The following is a 25,554-nucleotide window of genomic DNA, read 5'->3' on the forward strand; positions in this document are numbered from 1 at the left end:
GTTAATGTACGCAAACCTGGAAACCAAGATGAAGTAATGGTCTCTCCGTCTTTCAATTCAGAGACAAACGAGGCGCTTTCGATCACAAACAGTCTCATATGAATATGTGGCTCACACACGTACATCAGCTGAGGTCCTCGCGAGCCGCGCTGAGACGCGCATTAAGCTGCCAGTTTCTGCTGGAGGACGGAGCCGCTCCAGGCTGAATTACATGCGCAGTCCTGCCGAGAATCTCACATCACCACGGCAACCTGCGTTCACACCGAGACCCCTTCAGCATCGGTGAGCTCCGATCCCATCCACAGGCAACCGGAGAGCCCGCAAGACCACCGTAAGTTTTTATTCCTCCTTCTGCTTCAGTGTTTCTGACGGTGCAGCGGTTTATTTGTGTTTATTAGACGGACGTGAATGCGGTTTAACAACAGCCTGATCGGTTGCGGGTTATGTAGCTGGGGGATGATTATTTAATATCGATTAGATATGCGTTGCCCAATTAAGTGATTTAGTGCAGGTAGCTTATATTGGGGGGGTTGTCATCCTCTTTGGGGAATGAATGGACAACAATAAAACCTTGATTTGAGTGCTCCATGGGACTGTATGTGTTACTGACATGCGTTGCAATTTCCCCTATACCTCCACATTATATAAGAGGCTACACTTAAATTCTGTGATTGCCCTCGTCTCCTATGGGTATTAATTAAGTCTGCAGTTCATTAAAAACAATAATGTAGAAAATAAACAGTGGAAGAACAAAATAAAAATATATAAGTTTGCAATATTTGTTTAAATAGCCCAATAATTCAAAACACAACTGCACAGAAATGTGTTTTATCAATCCATATTTCTGGTCTCTGATTATTGCATACACAGCCTGTGTATCTTGCAGCAGCAGTCTTCAATGCAGTAAGTTTAGATATGCATGACCAGTGAACCCTGAAGAACTTGACAGGCGCAGGTAGCAAACACTCTGCTACCTATTCATAGCACAGCATGTATTCACCTTTAGACAGCTTCAAGTCTCCTTCAGTGTGTCAGATATAGGTGATGGATAGAACTGTGAAGTAATCATTAATCTTTTACAGTATAATTGTATGTATGATTGAAACGAGCCGTGGTTGTGAATTTGTAGGATGTCATTTGCAGCTCCTTCAATTTCTGGACTCCTTTCCTGTCAGAGTGTGGGAACACTGAATGTTTGACAGCAGCACTCGACTCATTTGTTAATCACAGATTCAGGATGAATCATCGCACCCGCACTTCACTCCAACCGTGGGGAGGAAAAATGGCGGTCAGCGCAGATGACCACATTATAACCACCCACTCATCAAGAAATATGTGTTGTAGTCTTGAGTAATACCCTAGAGTCAGTCAAGATCTTACCTAACAAAGATTTTAAACGTCCAAATGGTTTTTGTTGTTTTCCAAAATGCTGAGAATGTTTGGTAGAAGGCTGTCACATAGTTAAAAATATTTTTATATGCATTTTCCACTTGATGACGGACTAGAGGCTTTAGTAAATGATCCTCTGTCTCCTTCATCAAAAACACATTTCCTGAGCACTGGGGATTTCTCCAGCAGCATACAAACTCTAGCTCTTTGCCTCCTGGTGTGTATCATCATTGTGAGTCACTGGCATCAGTGGGCCAATGGCGTCCTTTGCTGGGGGAAGGTGTTGTGTTGCAATGCGTGAATGAGATAAGTGGCTCTTCACCTCTTCCCTCCACATCTAGTTCATTGTCAGAGGAGAAAAAGAAATCAGACAGTTATCTGAGCAGAACAGCACTGAGAGAATAAAGTTTGTATATGTTGGCTATAAACATTAAAAGTGAGAGGCTGGAGGAAGAGATGGATAGATAGTAGATTCATAGATACAGAGTAATAATGAAATATGTTTACTCCAGACTGTTGGGCTGGATAAACAGGAAACAGAGTTGGCTTCTCTGAGTTACTTAAATACTGTATGTCCTCGAGCTATTACCGCACTGATCAGCCCCAAGATTCAAACCTAATATTGTGTCTAGCACCAGGACATTAGCAGCAGATCCTTTGGGTCCCACGAGTTACTGAGTGTGACTTCCGTTGATGAGGTTTATTTTGGCACACCCCGCAGGTGCTTTGACGAGATTGAGAGTTGTTATGAGTCTTTGATGGGTTTCTCATCAAAGACTCAAACTGAGCAGTTTTTACAGTGTGGCATGCTGGGGAAGGTTGCTGCCGTTGGGGAGTGTGCTTTATCTACAACAATGCGTTGGTGGGTGGTATATGCCAAAGTAACATGCCCATAAATGCCAGGAACTAAGGTTTCCATGCAACAACGGACTGTAACAATATGATCAAAGTCATTCGTGTCGTGTGTCGACAGTTTTAAAAGGCAGTTAGTCAAGAAATAGCTTGAAATCTGCTAAATTGCTTTCTGTCAAGTGCTATAATATGATTCCAGGAATATACTATGAACATTTAGTTAAATAGGCAGTTGGGTAGCTTAGCAGAAAGAGTAAAAATGTCTACACTGCTCCCCGCCAAGAAATAGTAATTTAAAATATTTAATACGTGTATACATAGTGTTAGCCAGAATACGTAACTTCTAAACAAACACTGGTTGTTATTCTGTGCATGTCAGCAAGCTATGCTCACAATAACAGTGTTTTTAAATTTATCAAATGCATTATTCACTGTTTTAGCAAGAATTTAGCATGCATTTAATGTTAAACACAAAGTGCAGCTTTGCATTATGGCAATATCATTGATTTTGTTAGTTTTTAATTTAGTTGTAAAAATTAGAAGCGGCCTGAACGTGGCACTATGCAAATTAAAGATATTGCCAAGGATTACATGTTTTTATGAAGCAGATGTGATGGCAGTGCATCTGATAGCTGTTTTGGCAAAGTCAGTGGCATATATTATGTTTATATTTATAAAATAATGTCACTCGGTACAGTCATTATTGCTGTAATTTGCTTTGAGCAAAAGTAGTAGACCAACACACACTTCCTTATCTTCAGCTGCGCTGCTAAAATGACTCAAAATTAATTTTCATGCTCCTTTCTTCTTTTGATGCAGTGTATATTTGTCTTATCCTGGCCCATTAGTCCTCATCAGACTGTTATCTTCTCACTTCCTCTTGTGTCCTGGCAGGGTCCTCAAGCAGCTCTATCACATTTGGTTACAAAAACACTCAGTCTGACTAAATCTGTCCCTGATTCCGAGATCCGTCCGGTCATTTTCAGACAGACAAGCAGCTATGGTGAAGCTGGCCAGCAATCTGTCCGATAAGCTGGAGAAGCAGCCATCTGCGGACGATGGCTTTGATAACATCCCCCTCATCACACCCCTGGAGGTCAACCAGCTCCAGCAACCTTTTGCAGAAAAGGTAAAATTGTACTCCACCTTGTTCTTTTTCTGTGCCTGCCCACTTCTGTTTTCTAAAATACTGTTTCCAAGTTGAACACTGGGTGCAACAGAACCATGCATTACAGCATTGCAAAAATGCCCAACAGATTACGACAAACAATATTTAAATTCATGTGGGCATACTTACCTGTCCTCACTTAAACCCCAATGCCGAGAGTGCTATATTTACCTCTCCTTGCCCACCATCCCAGGTTAAAACCTTGGCACCAGCCCACTCAATGCAAGCGCCTCTTTGAATACATAACACAAGAAGAAAGCTCTCAGAATCATATTTTGTCTGATAATGCTCTTAGCAGCACAGGATGTTCTACAGGCTCAGTAAATAATGGTGAAACATTAACATAAAAACACTTTGTAGTTCCCAAATGTGTTTTTAACATATCATTAAAACGATCTGCTTTTGCAAGTGATGCTTTTATTTTTTTACACAACCATCATGGTGTTCAGTGGTAGCAGGATTGCTGAACCTGTGCTGAAAACTGAGGGCATCCTCGATCAACCATAATGGATTAATAGGAATTTTTCCAGGAACTCGCAGTGACAGTGCATTCCCTCTGCTGCAGGTCATTGTGAAAACGTCAACACAGTACCAGCTGCAGCAGAAGAAGAAGAACAAGCTGTATTTTCCCAACATTAAGAAGCTGAATATCAACCTTTACAGTGATGTCTCTGAGAAGGCCAAGGTAAAGGGTGAAAATCTTCACACATGTAAATTTAGTATAAGTCTGTGTTGTGTTTCTGTTAAGTCCAGCAGTGCTTGGTGGACTTTGCATTTGTTTTAATAAACACTAGCACTGTTTTGAATCCATCATGTGCAATGGCCTGCTCCTCATTAGAGCATTTCATGTGTATTAATGTCTGGCTGAAAGTAGTCCCCAGCAAATGCACTGTATTGATTGCTAAAAAGCGTAGAGCCGAGCTCTTTAATTAAGTTGTTCATTCTATTTGAAACGGCTCAAGAACTCCATAAAAGATTGTAATATGTTGCCTCATTCATTTAATATGAAAGTGGCTAGTGGTGTTTTCTCAAAGAAAACTTAAATAATCATATCAACAACCTATTATATCATGAAAACAGGAGCTGTAAGGCTCTTTTGTCTCCTCTCCTTTCAGAAATGTTTGAATAGGAATCTGTGAAAGAATGACTTCAATTATCACTTGATTTATTACCAAAATAATGTGTTCATGTTATCAGTAACTAATTTAGAGTGTTTTTCAGTACACCATGATGTTTCTTTTGAAAATTATATTTACAATAAGCAGGATTTATTCTTCTTCCAATTGACAGGTCACAGCTGTATGATCATGCATAGCGTCCTCGGGTTTTCAATTAGATCCACTCCTTTGCTCATCATGTTGGGTTATAAAAAAGTAAAAAATCTAAATGGCAGTGGTCAAAATGCCGAACTGAAGGCTTCAACATGGTAGTCCAATAGATAATTTCACAGTGGGTCCTTTTAGACTATAGCAGCTATACCCAGGCACCAAGAAAGACGAAACATCTATTTTGACAGAGCTATAAACGTCACCATCTTCACATATAGTCTGTGTCCGGAGCTAAAGCACCTGGTGGCTAAAGGCCATAGACATAGGTGGAATCCAATTTGGCGCTATATAAATAAAACTGAACTGAAAAGTATTGTCTTACATTCTGTATAACTATGTGTTTTTCCTCAGATCACAGGTCTGATCCTCATTACTCTGGCCTTTCTGACCAGCCTGCTCCTTCTGCTCCTGTACAAAGCCATGTGGTACGACCAACTTACCTGCCCAGAGGGTTTCATCTTGAAGGTGGGCAGTGTATCCATGTGTGCACAGCGAGCTTCTTTATTTTACAAACACCACGCTTAGCATAAACACGTCTCGTAACCATGTGTCTGCACACATGCCCACACAAAGTCAGATCCTTCCCCTGATTTATGTTCATTTCCTAACTATGACTAAATTTTAAATTATAGCTTCAACCTACAAAGTAAAAATTTACGTTATGAAATATTTTAAAGCTTTTATTTCTTAGAAGGCCGACAGATCCTCATGATATGAGTAATACTGTCACACACACACACACACACACACACACACACACACACACACACACACACACACACACACACACAAACATAGATGTACAAATAGTGATATTTTTTTTAATATGGTTCAAGGAAAGAAAATTATCGGAGATGTTCTATTATCTTCTTGCAGCATAGCAGAGAACAGCTGAAGAAGGTCATAGTCTCATCTTTCTATATCACAAACTTATTACTGTGGAAGTAGTCTGCGTGGAGTACTTCGACAGTCTACAGTGCAGCTCGTCTGGTGTTTTCTTCTCCGCACACTCTCATTTCAGTCACTTCAGGACTAACACAAACTCATCGTCTGCAAACGACACCTTGGAGGCATCGTGCACCAAATCAGCACAACCGCGAATGTTAGTTAAAGGGCCTGTCTCGCAGTGGAAAATGAGAGAGTGGGGTAGATAGAGAGAGAGTGGGGGAAGGAAGGGGAGTGACAGCCTACTTACTGGTCAGGCAGAGATTGGGATGCCCGCTTGTGAATTGTAGGGGTCTTTAATTAGAGCTGAGCGTGACTAAACTGTGATTAAAGGCTTAACGGTGAGGGGGGGAAGCAAGGAAGGGAAGGGGGGGAGGATGGGAGGAGGACCTTCCGGCAAAGCTTTTGAAGTTTTTGCCGGTTACAGTTGCTTTTAGCATTTTCCCCCCTACTAATGTGTTGTTAGAGACATAAAAAGAGGATGGAAGGTGGAGGGTGGTGTAGTCACTGCTGTGCTTTTCAGAGGCTTGACTCCTTGCTTTTAGGGAAGGTCAGGTAGTGAATTCTCCTTAAGGGAAAGACTTGCAAGGTCATGGGCCCTTTTCAAAACACAACCATAAAAGGACGGGCATTCAGTGTCTTGGTTTAATTCCCCCACATAATTTCATATGTATCTTTAATAGAGATGGACCGATCCGATATTACGTATCGGTATCGGTCCGATACTGACCTAAATGACTGGATCGGATATCGGAGAAAAATAAAAAATGTAATCCGATCCATTAAATATCACGAAAGCACCTCACAAAACTTGCAACAGGCCGTAACTCACCTCAGAATGTATGCATCACGTGATAGAGCAGCTGTGGCATGCAGGACCTGTCGGTGGTCTGGATAGCATTTGGAGCTTCGCTAGCAACCCGGCATTTCATCTCCGACAAAGTTATCCCCGAGAGAAGTAAAGCAAGTGTGTAAGTCCATCTCTGAATGTTTGTAAAGCATTCCTGCGTTAAGCTTAACAAGCGACTGCCTCTCCTGCTGCTACTTCAATCATGAAACTGCTTAACGATCAGCTGATCGGCTTTTCTGTTGGGAGTCCGTGTCTCTAGTTTGCTTTTGGCCCACTTTGCACCAGAAAGAGGAAACCAGCGGCTGAACAACAGCAGCACGTTTAAGCTTGATCAGCTGTTGTTAGAATTTATTTAATATTACTTTCTACTCGAGGATCTTTTTCTACGTAGCTGACGCTGGTAACTGTGCAGGGGCGGATCTAGCAAAGTTTAGCCAGGGGGGCCAATAGGGCATTAACAGGGAAAAGGGGGCACAAAGACATACTTTTCTTTCTTATTCTCATTTAAAATGTCGAGCTTTTAATAAATAATTATCTGACACCCAAAGTTTTAATTTGATGTAAAATGAATAGAAGTCAATTACTGTATATAGTAACTATTAAGTCTAATATATATACCCTAGTAAGCTATAGTACTTTTTCCTTTGGGAAGGTACCATCTGTGCAGTCTGCAATTTTGTTGAAGAAAGATGTTGAATCTATTTAATATTTCTTGAAAAATAATTGATTTCTGTGCATTTTTTTTCACACTGCATCAAATTAAGGTTGATTACGTCGATTAAGCATCATGAGGTGGAGCGTGAGGGGTGGTTCCCTATTTTTTATTTATTTATTTTTGTTGTTGCTGGGAGTTGGAACCCTATTAGTTAGGTTGCTTAATATTTATGCTAAGTACTCTTTAAAATACCAGAATAGGGAGGATGGTGTAGGTTTAAGTTTATTAGATTGATCAGTATTGCTGAACTATGAAATATTTTTTTTTGCATACAGGTATAACAGAATAGCTTTAGTGTAGTTGTTGTTTTAAACTTGAGTATGAACTTATACAAAATGCAGCAAGATATTTAAAAAACAGTTTTGTTGATTAAAAAACACTATATCGGATTCATATCGGTATCGGCAGATATCCAAATTTATGATATCGGTATCGGCATCGGACATAAAAAAGTGGTATCGTGCCATCTCTAATCTTTAATTCTATTAGGTAAATGTGAGTCTAAGGATGTTCTGAAGGATGCTTTAGCCTCACGTGAAGGCTTATTGGGGATATGAATCTTTAATTATGTTTGTGCACCAAGCATTTAAACACCCTCAACTGTATTACTTTTCTGTCTGTAAAAGTTCTTCACACTCTGATACTTCCTTGTATGTTTAAAAGCTTCAATTATCATCTGGAGTACCTTTTACATATATTGTTTTTTAAATTGTTTTCTTAGCCTCTGAAACAGCATTTGAAAGTAATCTGTATGTGGTTTATTACATGTGGATGTAATACAACTTCCTGAACAGGACTGAAACATGGTTTTACACTTTAACTCTTTCCAGCCCCACCTAATGTATGTGAAATTCAAATGTTCCACTCAGCAGTTTGATGTGCATTGCATGTGAAAACAGGCAACATTCGACCCAGGATTACTTAGTTACTGTCTCAAGCTTCAGAAGCTTCTTCCAAAAGTGCAAAGACAAACAGTAACCTATGACAGCTGCTGGCTTCCATTTTTCAATACATTTTTGTAAGTTGTTCTTGTAGAAAACCAGAATGCTCAAAGCAGCTGCACGCATGATTGAAAATGAAACAACAAGGTGAAACATACAGAAGAGCACGAATATAAATCAGAATGCAATTAAACATTATTTTAGGTAAACTCTATAACAGGCACAGAAAACTATCAGTCATAATTGAATCTGTAATATCTAACTAATATGATGCAAATAAATGGTTCTTTATCCCCATGGACTGTGCTTTCCTAGTCATAAAACAGATTGCTTCCTATTGGACCAGGTGGAGGAAATCTGCAGTTTATCTTGACTCAGGATAGCTTTTGTTCTGTGATGATGATGTCAAATCAGTGTGTGAGTAATACTGAAAACACCAAAGCTGTTTGTATATTTCCCTCTAACAGCAGAAGCACTGCACCCCTGCAGCTCTGGAGATGTACTACACAGAACAGCAGGAGCAGGAGCAAGGTGTGCACGGCGGCACCAACGCCGGACTGTACGCTGCTCTCAGCCACCTAAATCAGGTCAAGAGGAGCGGACCTGAGCTGCCATCGCCATGGTTACCAGTCATCAGCGCTTTGAAGGAGGCTGAGGTGACCAAACCAGGCAGCGAACTGCTGAAAGGAGTGCTGGAAGCAGATGAGTGAAGAATGTGTAGGGGAGAAAATGACAATGAGGGGCATGGTGGATGTTATGTTACTTTATTTTTCGTCTGTGTGTGCGTGTTTGGATTTTTTTTTCCTCCCTCAGACAGCTCACTGAATCACTCGCTTATACTGGTGCGCCAACGTAAAGGCATGCGTGCGTGTGGTGAGTTCTTGTGGTTAAAGGCAGGAATGTGCATGACTTTTACAGCGTTACTGAGTCATGACTAAAGTCTGGATCCGGCGTGTGTGTCCGCACTCATGTAAATACTGTTCACTGTTCATGCTTACATTAGTATGAGCTCATGTGTGCATGTTTGCATTCATGTGTGGTGTATATACGTATATAATGGGTAATATGTGTACTCATCTGAGTGAGTTGGAGGTGAGAGAAGAGAAGCAAGGCGAGAACTTGCAGTGAGAACTGAAGATAAGTTTTTAATGAGTTTCCCCTCATTGCACTGCCTTGTTATCTTGCCTCGTCTTCTGATTTAGTCTTAGAGCAGAATGTATGAAGTCATTATTGAATGTGCACATAATTTGACTATTAAGACATTTTCCATTTTACTGAATTTAGTTGACCCCACATCTTATTATGTCTAGACTTTTAATTGCAGTTGTGTAAGGTTAAAGCCAAATTCGGATTTTGGGAAACAGTTTTGTCATAATGGGTTATTGGCTTTGTAATTAATTTCCAGAAAAGTTCACTTAATCAGTATTAATTAAATACAAAACACAATTAAGTATGCATCACTTAAACATGCTGTTTGTTTTCTGAATCCACTCCTCATTTGATGACTCTTGTTATGTCACATTATGATGTGAGCTACTTTCTGTAATGATAGATACAGCTTAAGAGCCTTTAATGTATGATTACAAACAAAACCTGTACTGTATGTTCATGTAGGTACGCTTATTGTGAACAGTAGCCAATTACATGACGTTCTGTTTTCGTTCTTGTTTAACTTATGTTGCTATAAATATTGTGTAAAAGCCTTTATGGTGAACACAGGGTTAACTTATCACAATCCTGATGTAATCCTGATGTATGAATAAGCTGCTCTAACCATACAGTAGATATTATAAGTGCTAATTATGTGTTAAAAGCGTCTATGTTTTTTAAATGTATTTAATTAACAAATAATATATCTGTACAGTATTTAATGTGTCTTGACTCTAAGGTTTAGTTTGGAAAATTGCCAATGTAAGAAGTATGAAGAATTTCTCTTGACTTTTCTTTATGTCTCATTCATTTTTTTTCCTTTTTTTCTCCAAATGGCATTAATCTTATTTTGGAACAGAACTTTTCATGTGAGTCGGATGAATCTGAGATCACAGCACAGCTTGTTTCCAGTGGTTTAACTGCCAAACATTTACATCAGGCACATCTGTTCTGATGTCACCGACTGAACAGAAATAAATGTCTGAAGTGTTGAGTTCTCTCACTCAGAACCGGCAATGATGATTTTGAGTCATTGCTACTAATGAATTGAATTAATAACTTAACATCACTGATGATATTTTAGAAACAGTCATTAGGTGTTTCTATCCTCCGCAGTAAAAGTTGTCCTTGTCAGAGGTTTCAAACATAGTCTTGGCTTATGGTTGATTATCTATTATCTATTATTCTGTGTAAAACAGTTTTACCAATAATAAGTTAATATGCACTCACTGGCCACATTCTTACCTACACCTGTTCAACTGCTCGTTAACACAAATATTTAATCAGTTAATCACATGGCAGCAATTCAAAGCATGTAGACATGTAGACATGCTCAAGACGAACAGCCAAAGTTCAAACTGAGCTTCAGAATGGGGAAGAAAGTTAAATTATTTTAAACATGGCATAGTGTTCGGCTGGTCTGAGTATTTTAGCAACTGTTGATCTACTATGATTTTCCCACATAATTATCTCAAGGTTTTATGGTTGGAAAAAAGAGAAAAAAATCCAGCGAGCATCAGTTCTCTGTGTGAAAATGACGTTGATGTTACAGCAACTCAAATATCCACTTGTTGCAAAGGAAATATGCAGAAGAGCATCTCTGAATGTACAACACATCAAACCTTGAAGCAGATGGGCTTCACCAGCAGAAGAGCACAGTGGGTGCCACTCTTGTCAGCTAAGAACAGGAAATTGAGGTTGCAGCTCACGCTGACTCACCAAACTTGGACAACTGAAGAAAAATGTTGCCTGGTCTGATGAGTCTAAATTTTAGCTGTGACATTTGGTTGGTAGGGTCAAAATTTGATGAGAACAACATGAAAGCATGGATCCATCCTGCCTTATATCAGTGGTCAGTGTAATGATGTGAATACTTCGGGTCACTTAGTAACAACTGTGGATTGTTTAAATGTGGAGTAACTGTGTGACACAATCATGTCAATATGGAGCAAAATTTCTAATGAATGTTTCTAGCTGAATTCATGAACTCAGGCACTTCTTAAGGGAAAATTGGGTCCAACCCAGTACTAGCACAGGTGTGCATAGTACAGTGGCTGGTGAGTGTATATGGTATTTCAGTGGATGTAATGCAATCATTTTAATGCACAAAACCAAAGATAGTAATTAGGCACTATTAAGGTATCAGATCTTCACTTGACAGTATTTTGCCTAAAATAAGTTACGATAGCAATACTACCATAACAGCTATAAATAACATATTATCATTCAAATTTAGCTTATCTTTAATGTATGGTTTTTTTTTTTTGTAAATGGTTATTGTTTTTTTTTTTTTTTCTTTTCTCCTTTAATTTTATGCTTTGGTAGCCACACGCTGTGGTGTTGACTAGTAACTAATAATTACTTTTATCTTTTTACTAATTACTAGTGTTTTTTCATCCCCCTATTGTATAAAGTGTAACACAGTTACTGGATTATTTGTATATTGTATTATTAACATGAAATCAATATGGTATTCTATCTCATGTGTTAACACAAGGACATCCTCACAGAACTTGCAAACTAGCAACTTCAAACTTTGTTAAATGTATGGTTACATTGTAACCTTGGTTCTCCGAGTTAGAGACTATCGCTCCTCTCCGTTACATATGTAACGGACTTTCACTAGTACAAACTAGATAAATAAAACAGGACCTCATGTCACACAAATGTTATAAATATTCTTTAAGTAATCATTATTATTATTATTATTATTATTATTTTTGCTTCATTTTATCAAGCTAATGAGTCACTAAACAGGTTTTATAGTGAGTTTGTTTCTGAAAATAAATCAGAGACAGCTTGTAATTGTTCCTTCAGTTATTCTTGAGTAACTTTTGTGACACATTTTACTTATAAAACATGCATATAGCCAAGTATATTTTAAATACAGAACTGCTCTTTGTGACTAAATATTTCTGTAAAGACACTTTGAATGCTTTCCACACATTCCTGCTTTTTGAGCTACATAGGAAAAAGGGATCAGTGCATATTTTTTAATATTTAAAAAATGTAATCTTGAATTACCGGCAGAAGAAAAATGTTCGGCTCCGTTTACACTCTGTTGCTCAAAGATGATCAGTATGCATAGAATTCAAAATATGACTCTTTTCATCTCCTCAAACTTTAGTTTAGCAATTCAAAGCCAAGCCACATCCTCTTATTATCTCTCTTTGCTGGGTTCACTGCTGTGAGCCTGTCTGCATCTCATTTACACTCACATATTTTCACACCATCGCTGTAAACCCAGGGATGTGTGGCTCAAAGACTTGAAGGTGTGTGTGTGTGTGTGTGTGTGTGTGTGTGTGTGTGTGTGTGTGTGTGTGTGTGTGAATATGAAGCCATTAACCTAAAGTTATGTGTTTGATAAAGTTTATGTGCAACTTGTGTCTGTTACAGTATATTTAAGCCTTCATGTGGTATGTGTGTGTGCATGTGTGTGTGCGTGTGTGTGAGCGAGTGAGTGAGAGAGAGACGCTGTGCTTAGGTTGTTAATTAAATCTACATTACACCCTGTTTACCCTTTAGGGTCCTTTTTTTTCTCCTCCTCACTGTTGTTGCTGAGTGACATACTTTGAGATGCTGTTGGCCCAGGGCATGGAATTAAATAAAGTGCTAAAAAATATTTATTGGTGCATTTAAAGGTCCCATGCTTGGTCAAGGCATAGCATGTTGTGCCAAAAGGGCTTAGATTCAGGGCCTGAGGAAAATCACGTAAAATCAGCCGAGTAGTCACGTAAAGGCGGCCAAGCCTATTTTTCCTGCTTTATAGCATCAACAGATCTGAACAGTAAAATAGCAGGTTGGCTTTTTAATTTGTTCTGGCCATTTGGAGTCCCCCCACCCTTCCCCTGCGTTCCCCCTGAAGATCGTGAGGGAGGCCATGCCAAGAGTTATTTAGCTGTTAGTGTCGCACCAGAACTACATTCCTCTGACTTCTGATGTCACTGATGTAAGTACTTTCTTCCATGTTTGTGTGCCGCTCAGGCTGCAGTGTCAGCTTTTCAAGAAAAAAGAGTAAGCAAAGGTAGGTGTGGCTCCAAAAGACAGAGAGAAGGAGCAACATCTACTGATCAGTCATTACTTAAAAACCTGTTATTGTTGTTGGTCCTCCTCGTGCTGCTATAATATCACCAATCAATCTGGGCATGGATATAGGAAATCTGGCAACCCATCCAACAAGATAGGGTTTATACACAGACAGACAGGGCCCATTTGGGTCACTCCACTGCATCCAGAGGATGATCGATCAGATTTGGATCTGAGGAGTTTCAAAACAACACCTTGTTTTCCTCATGCCGACCCTGAGCGGTTCTGCCTTTTTTTTTGCATGTCTTAGGGTGCATTATCCCTCTCAAGAGAAAGGCATGTGGACTGGCAATTTTCTAGTTTTATTGAGCACTCAAAGCACTTTACACCACAAGCCACACTCACCCATTTGCACACACATTCATGAAGGGGGCATCCCAGGGCAACAGCATTGTTAAGACAGAAACGTATGGCAAAGTAAAATCCCCACCAGGACCTAAGGATTCCCAGCAGAGCTTTGCTTAATAAAAAGATGATCAGTATTAATTGTGTAACCTATCAATTTTACCTGTTGTGTCTCGATGTACACTGAGCAGCAATACATTAGTTGTCAGTTTTTTTGATAACATGACAGGTACAGGAGAGGTTCTCCTGTTGAGTTTTCGCCAAGGCAGCCAGCGGAGATTCAGAAGGAGTCCAAGTGAAGAAAAAGAGCCTTGCTCTGCTTCAAAGGTGCTGATTGGTTGATTTGGTTCATTCAGACATCATGTTTTCAGCTCACTCTTCATGTTGAGCAACGCCAACCAGTTGTTTACTATATACATGCACAAATCTGCCAATCTTTTGCTTTATAAAAATAAACTATTTATCTGATTTCAAACTGATTAACTGCTCTTAAATATGAACAATCATGGTCTCTCAATAGAAATAGACATCAGCAGGAAGCATAAAGAATTTCAGACATGTGGATATAGAAATACTTCAAGCAAAGTGTAATTTTTAGTTGGGAAAATTGTGGTTTTGTCTACATTTTTGATTTCATGTAAATGTTTCATGGCATGCAACTTGTAAAAAAACCCAAAACCCAACAACAAACTAGTGCTGTCAGCGTTAATCTCGTTAAAATGAAGTTAACACCATAACCGTTACTGCAGATCGCCCCATGCGTGGCATCAACACATTAACGAGCTAACCGTGTTAACAGACATGTTCTAATTTTATTTCGTTTGAACTGTTGTTATACTGGTTCTTATACGTTATTTAATATATTCTGTCCTGCTAACAACATAATTTCATTCCTCCATTGTTTATACATACAATAAATAGATATAATAAGTAAAAATATTTCAGTCTATTGTTGATTTCCCATTTTATGTTAATCAATAATAAAATAGATCAAATAAAGCTGGCGCAGTTCATCTGCCAGCAGGAAGTTGTTGGTTTACATACCAAAGTATTCTTGGGCAAGATACTGAACTGCAATTTGCTCCTGATGTGTTCACTGGAGTGTGAATGTTAGATACAAAGCATTAGAAGTGCATGGTTGAATGTTTGTGTCTGAATGGGTGAATGAGGCTGGTAGTATAAAGTGCTCTGAGTGCTCAAGCAGTAGTAGAGTAGAAAAGCGCCATTTAAGAACCAGTTCATTTACCAGTTAACAAAACACATCAAAGGGGAAATCCTTGTCTCTACCTGCTCAAACACATGTGACTAATCATGTGACCATTTTTGCACGTTTTGTTGCAAGGTGGAGTGTCTCTCTTCCTGTTCACAGTCAGCAAAGAACTTATTTTGTCTGTTAGCTGGGTCATTAAAGCATTTTAACTTTTAGAAGTTGGACGACGGGGCAAATGAGGATGACAAAACAAGACAGCAAAGAAAATGAGGACAAACAGAAGAAAAGAGAAAGAGCAGATGAGAGGCGGCCAGGCCTGGGAAGTGTAGGTGGGGGGTGAGGGTTTGAGCAGAAGAAGAGGAGGCGGTAGAGGCCAAGAGGCATGGAGGAGGTAGTGGTGGAGGAGGAGGGTGAATCCAAGCTGACCCCTGTGTCTGTGTGTGTTGTTGTGTGTCTCAGTGGGTTTCCTCTGCCCTGGCGCCAGCTGGAAATGCCTCCACTAAGCAGAGGCAGTACACACATCATCCTCCATTCACCGCCATTCAGCCCCCTTTGATGAGAGTAACACTATACATGCTCAGCGAGCCTCACAGATCCTATCAAGCTGCTGTTTAAAGGGCATGAGCTAGAGCCGAGGCAGCTGATCATAACTTATCGAGCGCTCGAACACGCTGTCATCCAGTTTTGTTGTCCCGCGGAGATAATAAAAGCAAGGACGATTGAGTAGGCTTTGTAATTGGAGTGATGTACTTACAGTGGTAGAGGTTTCATGAGGTACGCTGCCACCTAGGGGTCATCTCCCATTGTTGCAAAGACGGATGTTCTTTCTGCGTATTTTGAACCACTAGCTTGATAAGCAGAATCAAGATGGTTTACGTTTGCCTAAAAGTGTTTGAAATCACTAAAAAAAAGATGTTTTATTGCCCTTCTTTGTTTTTCACTTTACAAGTGTAATTATGCCTTTTGAACCATAGCTTGAATACCTGCTATCAGATTAGGAACAGTTGCCCTTTTAAAGTTAATCCTCATGATGGTCTTTTTAAAATGACTCAATAGCCATGAAATTAGTCATTAGTTTTGTTTTCCTGCCGTGATGTTGCCCTCATGCAACAAAGACCTCGCCAGTAAACAATTATCCGACCTACACAGCGAGGTAAAGGCCCAAAGCTGCAGCCCAGACATGCCGTGAGGAAGAAAAACAACCGGCTTTGCTTAACTTAGCTTTAGTTTGCTTTGTTCTGGCCATTAAGGAGCTGAAATATTGTCATTACTCATAGACCAAATCATTTTACGACATCCTGTAATTAAGCTTTAAGCTAATAGGTTAATGAGACAAACGAAGTTTGAATGCTTAAAGTTGGTTTCTATTAGTGATGCCATTGCTGGGTGAAGCACAATGCTGCATGCTTTGCACACTCACACACGCGCACATATACACACACATGCATGCAACACAAACAGAGAACAGGCTGGTTTGATTTAGGTTTTGTGGTTCCCTCCTGGTTTAGCCTCAGACAGGACCAGAGACCAGTTCAGCCTGAGCCTGGCCGTCTCTGCTAAGCTTCAAGTTGAAACCCTCCAAATTGGGTTTAATCTGTGTTTTGCTTTGCCAATTATCGACCCGCAGAGTTGCATGGCAAATGGGGATGAATGAGCTTTAGATGGGCCTGGTTGAGAGGAAGGTCACAATGTGATTAATGGTGATCTGTTGAATGCATGACTCGGCTCGCTAGCTCTCGTACAGGATGAGTTATCGGCAAACGAACATCTGCAGGACAAATGTAAAGTGTGATGAGGCAGAAATATCACTTGATGCTTAAGGAAATGTGTAGAAAACTGTTCCTAAAAGCCAAAGTGTCTTTACATTTGTTTTTCAATCAAGCTATGCAGACAAGCTCTGGTTTCATCTATTACCAGAGCTGTGCCATCAGTTTTATGGCGATTTATGCTGTCTGTGTTTGCTATTTATTATAATCAATGGTGTTCATGTCACGTTGAAATCATAGTAAGACACTCATAAAAGCAACATGACATCATTTGCACAACTCTGGATACTTTTAATCATTTTTACTATTGCTCCCAATGGGGCATCCACATATTTTGCAGGTGGAAACAGTCTTATTTTGGTGTTAGACTTCAACATAAAGTCTAAATTACACACTGATGTACTAGAACACAGATAGAAGAGTCGAACATCTGCAGACTGAAAACCCATCTGATCCTTGTGGCTCTTTTGTGTCTGTACTTGAGTGGTTTTAATGTCTCTGTGTCACCCGATCTTTGTTTTATGTGTGTTCCTGAATAATGGTTGGCTGTTCTGACATGACTGAACAGGAAAATCTCCATAGTGGTCTGTTTTTATAATCTACATTTCTTGATTATTAGAATTAAAAAAAAAGACAAATTCCCCTCTGTTAGGTCACATCACAGGATTTTTATTACTTTAATCGAGGAACCAACCCAATTTATTCTCAATTGATTCTAACTTGAGTGAAAGGCGGAAATGTTATTATTCCTTCAGATCAATTTTATGTCCAGTGTTATCCTTGTAAAGACACCAGAGAGGACATTAAATGTAAATTGTATTGCTGTAATTCAACAAATAAAGATCATGTCACATTATTGAGGCAGTAAAGTTATTCTAGCAGTTTCTGATTAACTGTTTGTGGTGCACTAATTAGTTTTACTTTAAGAGGCTTGCCTTTTTTTCTTCTTTTGCCTTTGTGATGTTATGAGTAACAAACACTTCCATCTCAGTCTGTTACTGTTGTCTTAGTTTGCGGTATTCCTGTCTGTCTGTGGGATTCTCCAATTCTTTATTTCAGGATGTTCTCACTGACCTTTTTCTCCCGCTGGGTGTCTTCATCTTTTTTCTCTGCTGGTGTCAGTGTTGACACACAAAGCATATTTGGGATTCCATCATTTAATTAAAGGAACACAAAGTTCATATTGAATTACTCATTGCACTTCACCGTACCAGAACTCTCAGTGTTGATTATTTTTTGTTTGTCCTTTAAAGCACACAAAACATTTAATAAAATAGAAATAGCATTTCATCTCTGTGACCTCGTGCAATACTTACTTTCTGCCTTGAGTGTCCCCAGTGTCAGTGTGAAATCTCTTCAGTATGTAGTGCCCTGTGGCAAAAAAATGACTTTGAGAGTCGTAGAAATTGTATCAATATGCCTGTTTGTGCCGGAGAAAGGCGATCCCTTTTTTTTTTAGCGTGCATGCTGTTATCATTTAGGAGCAAGTGAATAACAACATGATTTTGGATCCAGTGTCATTTATTCTGCTTTGTCATCACTTCACTGTCATGGTTTAAAACTCTGCCCACAAAGGGAAAATAATTGGTTTCCCACAATCCTTCTTCAATGCAAAACTGTTGTGTTAGATTAAATAGTCACTGACAAATAATGTAAAATCAATACAGTATGAACAAATTAGTACTTTGATGAAAGATGAAACTGCCACCAATGCTCTTTCTTGCAACTTTAAGAACAGCCTCTTCCCTCTGTTTCATATGCCTCTCCACCGTCTTTCACCACATGCAGCTTGGTAATTTTTATGTTATACTGCTCGCAGGCACAACCAAACAATCAAAAACAAAACCTGTGCAAGTCAAGATATTCATAAGCAAACTGAATTACAGCTCACTGTTACTGTAGTTCTCCCATCAACTAATTTTTCATGGGTTTTTCTTCATGACCCTAAAACCAAGAGCAGTTTTGAAAGATAGAATTTGTTTTCCAGGTCCAGACCACTGAACAGGGGTGTGGCTACAAATTCTGGGACCCCTGACAAACTTCTCACAACCCCCAACAAGTTTCTAATCCCTGACATGTTCCAGGGAACCAGTCCAGCCTCTGGGTTTCCCGAAAAGGGTGTCACAGCCCAAGAACCATCGCTTATCCTCCCAAACCAAATGAATTTATTCAACATTTTTGTATCAATGTTTGAGCAGCCACTAAGAAACATCTCTGTTCTGCTTAGGAATGTCAAATATTTTAGTATTTTGTGGGGTAGAAACGCACATTTTCAAGACAGTAATCTGTCCTGATGTGTTAGTGGAATATCAGAATTTACCGCAAGCTGAGCTTTGCCCAAAATCACCCACTGCAAAGTATTTTCATCAACATGTGAGAAACAATCCTCATCTTTAAAATTCTGTCATTTTCTCCAATGAATTTTAAGCCTCTGAAAATGGGCAACTGTGTATAAAAATGGCTGTAATTTTTAAGAAGTTGATGCAAAAGTTTTTAAAAATCCCTCAAACTAAAGCTGAAAGTCATCACTTTAATTTGATTTAAAGCCTTTGTGGTTGTGCACAGAGGCAAAAATACAAAATTGTGTCATTGCCCAACAAATAAGGTCCTAACTGTTTGCAAGTAAATTAACAAAATGAGTGTTGTGCAGACTATACTCATTGCATTTGCAATTTGACTTCTGCTGTGGTTCACTGCAACAAACGCTCTACTAGGAGGGATGTGTGACCTCCAATATATTTCATAATTATGGTAATTGGTAAATTGCTAAATGGTAATTAGAAAAAAAAAAAGCTTTTGGTGTACTTGTTGCACAGGGAATTTTTCACTTTACTGCAATAACGTTCATTTATTTGTTGTCTAATTCTATTTTCACAATCCTCTAATTACTTAGCTCACTGCGTTGTTGGGTGTGTACTAGTTGTATGAGACATAAAGGTCTTTTCAACGGCGGTGTGGCAGGTGGATCCGCTGCACTACTCCCAAATTCAAAGGTCCAACCAAACCTCAGTGAAGCAGCATCTGCACTTCTGCTCTACAATGTCATAATCATTTAGGGCCTCAGTTAACAGGCAGCTATGACATGGATTTTTACAGGATTAGCTTTGATTGTCACTGATGACAGATTCCCCAAAATCCCTCAGTGGGGCAACTCAGGGCCACTTACACAGTGGTTCAACTGTCAGCAAACCCCACTGAGATCCAGTTAAAGCTGATACAGAGCTCACTCACACTGCACAACACAATCCTGCTTTTTTGTTGTTAGGCAACCACGGTTTCACCAGAGGCTTATCTCGCTGCCTGTGGATGATGTATCATTATTGTCCCTTATAAAAGGAATGGAAATGTCACTGTCAATTTGAGGTGATGTTTCAGGCTCCTGTTACATGGTTTACTACGGAAGCCAAATGTGAGACAATTAAACGTTGAAAAACCTTATTGATATTTACTGAGTAGGATTTTTAGAGCAAAGGGGTTATTAAAAGAATCTCCCCTTAACCTCATTATGTTTAAAAAAAAGAAAAGAAAAAAAGATGTCATGTCATGTGCTCATTGCCTCACAGTGGCCTAATTCTTGACATGTTTTCACCCCTCACTTCATTTGACAGTGGTCATAACTGCAGAGAAAACAAAGAAATACTTTAAGGAAACACCATAAATTTGGAAAGGATGATGAACAACTGTCAACAAATAATGACAGTCGCTATTAAAACCGAAGCGACCCTCTCGCCACAAGCCTCTCTGGAGGGGGACGAGGAAGCCAAGAATAAATTGCCTGTCTGTAGTCATTTGAATGCAACATTTAGCTGTGATTTATGTGAAGGCAGAAAGGCATTATGAGAAAACATTTTCCAAGTGCAACAGCTTGCAGCAATTTACATTATATGGGGGGAAAACCGCTGAAACAAATATTTGACTGGCCTCCTATAATGAAATGGATATATTTATACACACTGAATTGAGTCAAAGGCTCTGTAACGAACACACGGCTTCACCAAAGGACCTTGCTGCGTTCTTGTAGTAAACATTTTACTGATGCTTCAGGGGCCTCCAATGAAAGTTATTAGAGCCATAATTCTTCCAGCGGGCCAAGAGATACAACGATAATCCACATGAAGAGAGAGAAGATATGCTAGAGGGACTCTATTTGTATCAGGGACAGAAAGAGATTCAGAGATTTACAAATTCAATTTAAATTACCTTTAAGCTGAAATACATTTTCTTTGCTCTTCCAATTACTGCACTGACTGTGCAACTCTTTGATGGCCCACATTTCCTCTTCTGCAAACAGAAACGTTTGTTTATTTGCAGCCTGCTCAACTTCAATAAAATCTTTTGCATACAATTAAAGCCATGATACGTAAATGTGACGGGTAAATTAAACGCTGAACCTGGTAGTGTGTTTAAAGCTGAGTTAGTCAACTTTTTATATTAACTTTGTAACAAATAAAAGGTAATGAACCAATAGAAATAGAGCACTCAGCTTTGAGCTTCCCCTTATGTTTCAGAGCATTTTAGTATCTTTGGTTTTGTGACTTGCAGCTTTGAGTTTTTCTGATTATGACAAATCAGAGCCAGCAACAGAGTCAGTATCCAACTGAAACTCACTGGGACTTGTACATATAATACTACTTATCAACATATTATGACAGGACAAGAAGTGAACAATTTCATCTTGTTGTGTTTAGAGCATGTTATGCTTTCCTCCGAAATCCAGTAAAAGCTACAAAAATCTCCTAATTCACCTTTAAAGTTGATTACTTGGCATAGGACTTGTTTTCCCCTCATATTAAAAGGAAGACTTAAAAAAAGAGCCTTTAAAGGTCGAGAATAAAATTTATAGGACATGTATTTTAACTAATTAGTGTTAAACTAAAATCGGAACAATTAAATAATTAAACATTATTTCTTGGGCATGTTCAACATTTTTGTTTCTAAATTATTCCTGCTGCCTCCCTGTTTCAGAGCTAGAAAGTAAACCACAGTAAGTGTTACCAGTAAACTTGTGAAATTTTTTTTTCAAATTGGCGAGATGACGTGTTACAGATGGTTACGACTGATAAACAACTATCTTGTCTGTACAGCATGAATGAAGCCACACACACACATACTTGAAACACGTTTGTTTGCGAGCATACAGAACCTCAACACTCCCCGTGCACAGGCGAGAAGACGAACAGAGCACTCTAATTAATATGTCACACAAAAAATATTTTAATGACTTACAAATGGGGGTGACTGCACGCTGCCCTGTGCCATTTATTTACAGTGAGGCTGAGACTTACTGGCATGAGGCAGCACATACAGCAAATTCTTAGACGTCTAAATTAGAGGGGGCCTGAAGTGTCGCGGCTTCAGATACATGTGTGTAACCCCTGTGGTCTCCAAGCCCCCTCCTTCCAATCTGTGTCTTCCTTAATCAGTGCCAAATGGAGACTTCTTTTTTCCTCTCTTACCCTGCTTGGAAGACAGAAGCAGCCATACAGAGAGGGGAAGGAAGTCATTGTATTCAATGAGAGCCTTCCATTTTTAGTTTTTACCGTCCTCCCCCTTACCTTCCACATAAATGCAGCAACTCTCACAATTACCAAGGCTTTCATGTGTCTCAGTGAGCAGTTAGTGGGGAAGGAGGACCGTCTGCTTATAAGTTAGTGGCATTTGTTTAGGAGCTGTGGGTTGCTAAATTCTGAATGCAGCAAAAAACAAGACACTCTATGTTTTCTTATTTTTCCTAATAATGTGATTATTAAAAAAAAGGAACTTCAAAAGTAAGCTAGACTAGCGCATCTTTGCCCATATCGGGGGCAAAAACCTTCCAGAGGTGCTCTTTAAAGTGAACATGTTGGACGGATGGACCGAGCAGCCATTACTGCACTTTTAATCTCATTTGCACCTAATGCCACAGTAAAAGAATTCCACACTTCACCCAGCATATGCTAGTGATTATTAATTAGTGTTTTGCCTGAATTTTAATAAGAGGGAGAACCAGTAAAAACCCTCACCCTCATACCCAAGGCAAATGCCTACAATTAAAGTTTACTATGTGTTTGTTTTTCAATAGTTTTTTTTCCTTCCTTTTTTATGCTCGGCTGATGCAACAGTTTGGCAGACATACGTGCGGAGCGGCTAAAGTTTCTCACAGAGCCGCAACGAGCCCGAACAGAGAAGAGTGACGTTCAAAGGAGCAAGTGAATTGGCCAAGGTGAAGAGGGGGATGTGACAGACATGTCAGCACGTGGCAAATGTTATCTTAAATCCCAGCCAAAAACATGGGGTCGACAAGACAACAGCAACAAATAATTTGCTTCGGATTTAAACTAATAAATCCATAACTCATAGAAGCACAAATATCTTAAGTAATCCATCCATCCGTTCATGTGTTTATGATATACTGTATAAATTATAGCACAATTTTAAGGGCAATGTGTTAAAAGATAAAGACAGACAAGTGCTTATTTTGGATCATAATTTGCTTCTTTAAAAACTTTTTAGTGTGACCCTTCAAACATGATAGAATCCATATAGTAAAACTGCTAAAGTCTAACTTATTGTCATCATCACATATTGACTGTGCAGCTAAAGCTGTCATAGAGCTCCTTTATTTTCCTGAATCTGTTTAAAAACGTGTTCAAGTGTTCAGTCTTTTCTAATTACAGTTAAAGCTCACAGACTATAGTTTACCTTGACTCAATCCCACACACACCATCTTACTGCCACAGATACTCACTAGAGCATTAAATGTGTATTCATCCACAGCTGAAATAAGTCCCTTCCCCCAAGTTTAACCTGTGAATAAAGTTTAAAAGTTTAAAACAGTTAAAGAAATTATTAAGTTTTAAAAAGACAGAACATCTGCATTGGTCACAAGTTCTAATTTTACTGATATTGAGAAGAATTTGCTGCTACATGTTAGTTATTTGTATTTTGTATGTTGATTGTTGTTATGAGGCACTTTGTGATGCTTATTAAGAAAGGTACTATATACGTTTTTTTTATTTTGCATTAAATAATACATTTGACTTGCTTCCCAACTTTTGCTTCACCCCCCAAAAAACATCCAACTTAAAAGATGTCTCCAAAATTTGACCGCTCAGGCCCAATATTTGCATACATTTCTGTTTACCCGTGTCGAGGAGAGTCCTGCTGGAAACACTGAAGCTTTTGTTGTGTTGCCGTCTCATCCTGGTTGATAGAGCAAACAGGGGGGTACCTCCTTTCATCTCCAGGGGAAATGCAGTCATTCAGCTGATCAACAGAAAGATGTGTGACTCTCCAAAGCGACACTCTGCTCACCCGTATGGTGTCTATGTGCATGCGTGACTGTGTGTGTGTGCATGTGTGATAGCGTGTTGGGGTATTACTACCATGGCACTGTCATTTGGCCCTGCTGACATGGCAGAAACCTGTCTGGGTCACAGAGTCAGCTGGCACCAGCGCTAATGGGCCTGGCCTGTGTGTGCATGTGTGTGAATGTGGACGCATGAAGGTCTTGTGTGCGTGCATGCGTGTGTGTGCCAAACACTGCTCTCCGTCGACAATGAGCCGCGTTCTGAAACATGGAGCCGCATGATGACAGGCCGATCGGCAGGAGACAATGCGCTGTAATTTGTGAGGGGCCTTGCCGCGAGAGGAATGATGGGTAATTAAGAGGAAGACACTGAGAGACATGGTGGGGGCTCGGTTACAGGCAACAGGCCATTGGCTGTGTGTACTGACAAGCCAACAAACCCATCTCTGGTTCTCCAATAACACGCTGGTCTCCAGCTCTGTTTCACACACACACACACACACACACACACACACACACACACACACACACACACACTGGTCTGCTTACCCTGCTGCCCCAACTACAAACCACATAGTGATAATTTTGTTGTGAGAACATTGCGTCTTTAAAAAAAACAGACATGTTAACTAGTTCAATGTTGTTGCCACAATATTCTCATATTTTTCATGTTTTGATGCACGTTTAATCCAAGTTGGGACATTCCAGAAAGTTGATTGTGTTCATCCGGACGTTTCAGTAGGAGAAACGTTACATCACTCATCCAAGTGACTTCTACAGTCTCAGAGACTGATGAGTGATGAAACGATTGAAACGTCCAGATGAACACAATCAACTTTTTGGAATATTTTTTCATTATCAGTTTTGTTACTTTCTTGCATTTTGAAGCTGTAAGGTTAGAATTATTGACATGTTTTTTGTTTTTCCAGCCATATTTAGAGGTGAGTAAGAGGGGCATCCCATGCAGCTCAGTTAGCAGGCTGGTATCTAGTTTGCTAATTAGTGCTAATTCTAATTCTTAGATGGGCCGTACCTCACAGCGGACCATATTTGTCAGATATTGTTGGATAAAAAAGTGACTTGCATTGGTGGAGCCTCGACAAAATCCAAATGGGTGAGTTATTTAAAAAAATCACCACCTTTATAGTTATTATAAATGAGGAAATTATCTATAGATAACTAAACTATTTGCTGGACAAGGCTGTAAATTGATTGCTGAGATTTTAACACCTTTGCTATGTCCACCTTTTAACATTAAGACCAGGTAGGAAAAGTAAAGCTTCGCTTGTTGTACTGGGAAGCGGAGAGCAAAAAGACTTTCAGTTGTATATAAGTCTATAGGAAAACAGTCCTCTTTTCCTCACCTCTGTGACCTCAATAAACACTTTACTGATGAGTTTATGGCATCAGCCACTTAGTTTCAGGTCATACAAAACAAAACATGAAGATCATTTTGTAAATTATGGTTGGAAAGGATGATAAACCATTTTGTCAGTCATGAGTCATTAACCCACTGACTGCA

At 39.4% G+C, this 25,554-nt stretch overlaps 1 protein-coding gene across 3 annotated transcripts; it reads left to right on the top strand.

Annotated features, from left to right (window-relative positions):
- The first annotated feature begins 125 nt into the window (after positions 1-125).
- Positions 126-10,347, top strand: caly (calcyon neuron-specific vesicular protein). Of its 3 annotated transcripts, none has more exons than XM_076885083.1 (5): positions 126-331; positions 3,136-3,370; positions 3,975-4,094; positions 5,089-5,202; positions 8,656-10,347. In XM_076885083.1, the coding sequence occupies exons 2-5, from the start codon at positions 3,242-3,244 to the stop codon at positions 8,896-8,898; spliced, it is 606 nt and encodes a 201-aa protein (XP_076741198.1). In that variant the 5' UTR covers positions 126-331; positions 3,136-3,241; the 3' UTR covers positions 8,899-10,347. The 3 variants fall into 3 exon arrangements, with proteins under 3 accessions (XP_076741198.1, XP_012773287.1, XP_004539213.1); XM_012917833.3 differs by having other exon boundaries at positions 3,208-3,370; XM_004539156.4 differs by having other exon boundaries at positions 128-331; positions 3,228-3,370.
- Positions 10,348-25,554: the final 15,207 nt, after the last annotated feature.

The sequence above is a fragment of the Maylandia zebra genome, linkage group LG6 (genome assembly GCF_041146795.1).
Source record: "Maylandia zebra isolate NMK-2024a linkage group LG6, Mzebra_GT3a, whole genome shotgun sequence".
NCBI lineage: Eukaryota > Metazoa > Chordata > Actinopteri > Cichliformes > Cichlidae > Maylandia > Maylandia zebra.